Genomic DNA, 1,411 nt, shown 5'->3' on the forward strand with positions numbered 1-1,411 from the left:
CCCTTGTGCTTGCCAGGGAAGCGCTTATTCCACTGAGCCATCTCCCTGGCCCCTTGTATATTTTATATATATAATTTCCCAAAGAAGCTGTAGGACGTGTATAATTGCAAAATAGAAAAGGTTTTGAAGAGAGATAAGTTCTCTGAATCTGCTTTTTGTTTAAACAAAATGAAATATTCCATGATGCAGAGGTTTACTTGATCTTAATGATGCTGCCTGATACGGTGCCTTGTTTTTAGCCCTCAACGATTGGGTCCATGGCTTTGACGGAAGGTGCTTTGTGTCAGCATGACCTCATCAGAGTCGTTTACAGTGACCTTCATCCTCAGAGGGAAACGTTCACTGCACAAAACCGGTAAGAGTAGTGGTTGTTAGGGCTGGCCAAATAGCTCAGCAGATTAAAGCTCCTGCAAGCAGGCGCAGGAGCTGGAGGTTCGGTCCCCAGGCTTGATGTGCTGACCCCAACCCCAGGCGTGCTGAGATGGCATTGAGACTGGATGTGGTGGCACACCTGTAATCCGACACTAGGAGTCTGATCTAGTAGTGAGACCCTGAACACCATGTAGACCCTTCCCTAAAGTAAAAAATAAAAAAAATAAAGAGTAGTGATTGTGAAATTAGGCATAATGAGTGACTGTAATTACTTCAGGTTTGATACCAGAAGAATCCAGAAGTAGATTACTTCACACTGATGAAATGTGCTTTTTTTTTTTTTTTTTTTTTTTTTTTTTTTTTTTTTGCGGTGCCATGGATCCAACTCGGGACCTTGGTGCTTGCCAGGCAGGCATGTATGCACCAAGCTGTCTCCCCAGCAGAATGTGTCCTTGGAGTAGGTTGAGTGTCACCAATAAATCAGAAATTCAGAATGCTTCATGACCTGAAACTTTCAGAGTGCCACCCTGATTCCAGTATTAGAAAATGGCACATCTGACCTTATGTGGTTGGATACAATCAAAAGGCAGTACAATAAATATTGTCTAAATACCTTCAGGCTCTGTGTGCAAGGTGTACATGAAATGAATGTTGTCTTTAGATTGGGTCCCATCCCTAAAATGTACCACATTATACATATAAACATTCTGAAATCTAAACATGTTTTCAAAATTTGAAATATTTCTTGTCCCAGGCATTTTGGATAAGAACTGTTTGAGTCACAGTGGACTAAACTGTCTGGTGTTGGCACTGTTGTGGCAGAGTCTAGGCATGGAGTCAGCCAAACCCAGGGTCATGTCAGTGTTACAGTTTAGAGACTTGCCCCTCAGGCTGTTTATCTTGCTTTTTTTTTTTTTTTTTTTTTTTCAGAAGACGGCATACGAGATGTTGCGGCGTGACTGGAGTTCAGACGTGTGCTCTTCCGATCATTTCAATTGACTATTATTGTTTTTTTTTTTTTTTTTTTTTGCTTTTCTAA

At 41.2% G+C, this 1,411-nt stretch overlaps 1 protein-coding gene across 4 annotated transcripts in view; it reads left to right on the forward strand.

Moving 5' to 3' along the window:
* The window catches only part of Fam126b (family with sequence similarity 126 member B), a 56,859-nt gene that overhangs the window by 36,115 nt on the left and 19,333 nt on the right, over nt 1–1,411 (forward strand). For all 4 annotated transcript variants that reach the window (XM_023712360.1, XM_023712361.1, XM_023712362.1 and 1 more), the window contains one exon: nt 240–355. In XM_023712360.1, the coding sequence (XP_023568128.1) occupies nt 240–355 (116 nt within the window). The remainder of the gene's footprint in view (nt 1–239; nt 356–1,411) is intronic.

This window comes from Octodon degus, unplaced genomic scaffold (assembly GCF_000260255.1).
Source record: "Octodon degus isolate 3935 unplaced genomic scaffold, OctDeg1.0 scaffold00025, whole genome shotgun sequence".
NCBI classification, from domain to species: domain Eukaryota; kingdom Metazoa; phylum Chordata; class Mammalia; order Rodentia; family Octodontidae; genus Octodon; species Octodon degus.